Here is a 596-nt window from a genome sequence, read left to right on the forward strand (position 1 = left end):
TTTCCCATGGCTTGCTCCAGCTGCTTCCCTAATTTGATACGTCTCTATACTATCCACTATCCACGATTCCAATATGATTCCAGCCTCCTTCCGTGGCCACGAGGGTAGGAGTCTCCCCCTCTGTCAACCTGCCTGTGCCAGAGCGGAAGGACGTTACACTGCAGGATCTCGGCACTGCCACCTCGGTCCCCAAAGGATCTGCCTTCTCTTTCTTCATCGCGTCTCATCGCAAAGCCGCCAGGGATTTGTGTGACTTCTTCATGAGTGAGTTGGTCTAAAGATGTCAGTTTGGGTGATGGCCGTCATGTTTGTTTGTCTGTAGGAGTGAGTTTATTTATCCAGTGAAGTTAGTTTGGCAATGTGTGTATGATGTTTTCGAGAGTGGTATTAAGTAGCCAAGGGTGGTGTTCGAGATCTGACGAGATGAATTTCGTTGTTTGGGGTTTAAATGTCCCGTAAAGTGGCTATGGCAACGTGTTATTGTGATGTGGTCTCTTGATACAGATGTTTATTTTTTACTGATAAGCATAATGTTATTTATTTTCTCTTTCTTATTTTTTTTCGTTTCCTCCTGTCCATCTCCCTCCACTTCTTCC

At 45.3% G+C, this 596-nt stretch overlaps 1 protein-coding gene across 1 annotated transcript in view; it reads left to right on the forward strand.

Moving 5' to 3' along the window:
* LOC119586224 (hemocyanin F chain-like) overlaps window positions 1-596 on the forward strand; it is a gene marked incomplete at its 5' end in the record, with an annotated part of 11,410 nt that overhangs the window by 998 nt on the left and 9,816 nt on the right. Inside the window, 1 exon segment of the mRNA XM_037934929.1 lies at window positions 84-264. Within this exon segment, the coding sequence (XP_037790857.1) occupies window positions 84-264 (181 nt within the window).

The sequence above is a fragment of the Penaeus monodon genome, chromosome 21, assembly GCF_015228065.2.
Source record: "Penaeus monodon isolate SGIC_2016 chromosome 21, NSTDA_Pmon_1, whole genome shotgun sequence".
Lineage (NCBI taxonomy): Eukaryota > Metazoa > Arthropoda > Malacostraca > Decapoda > Penaeidae > Penaeus > Penaeus monodon.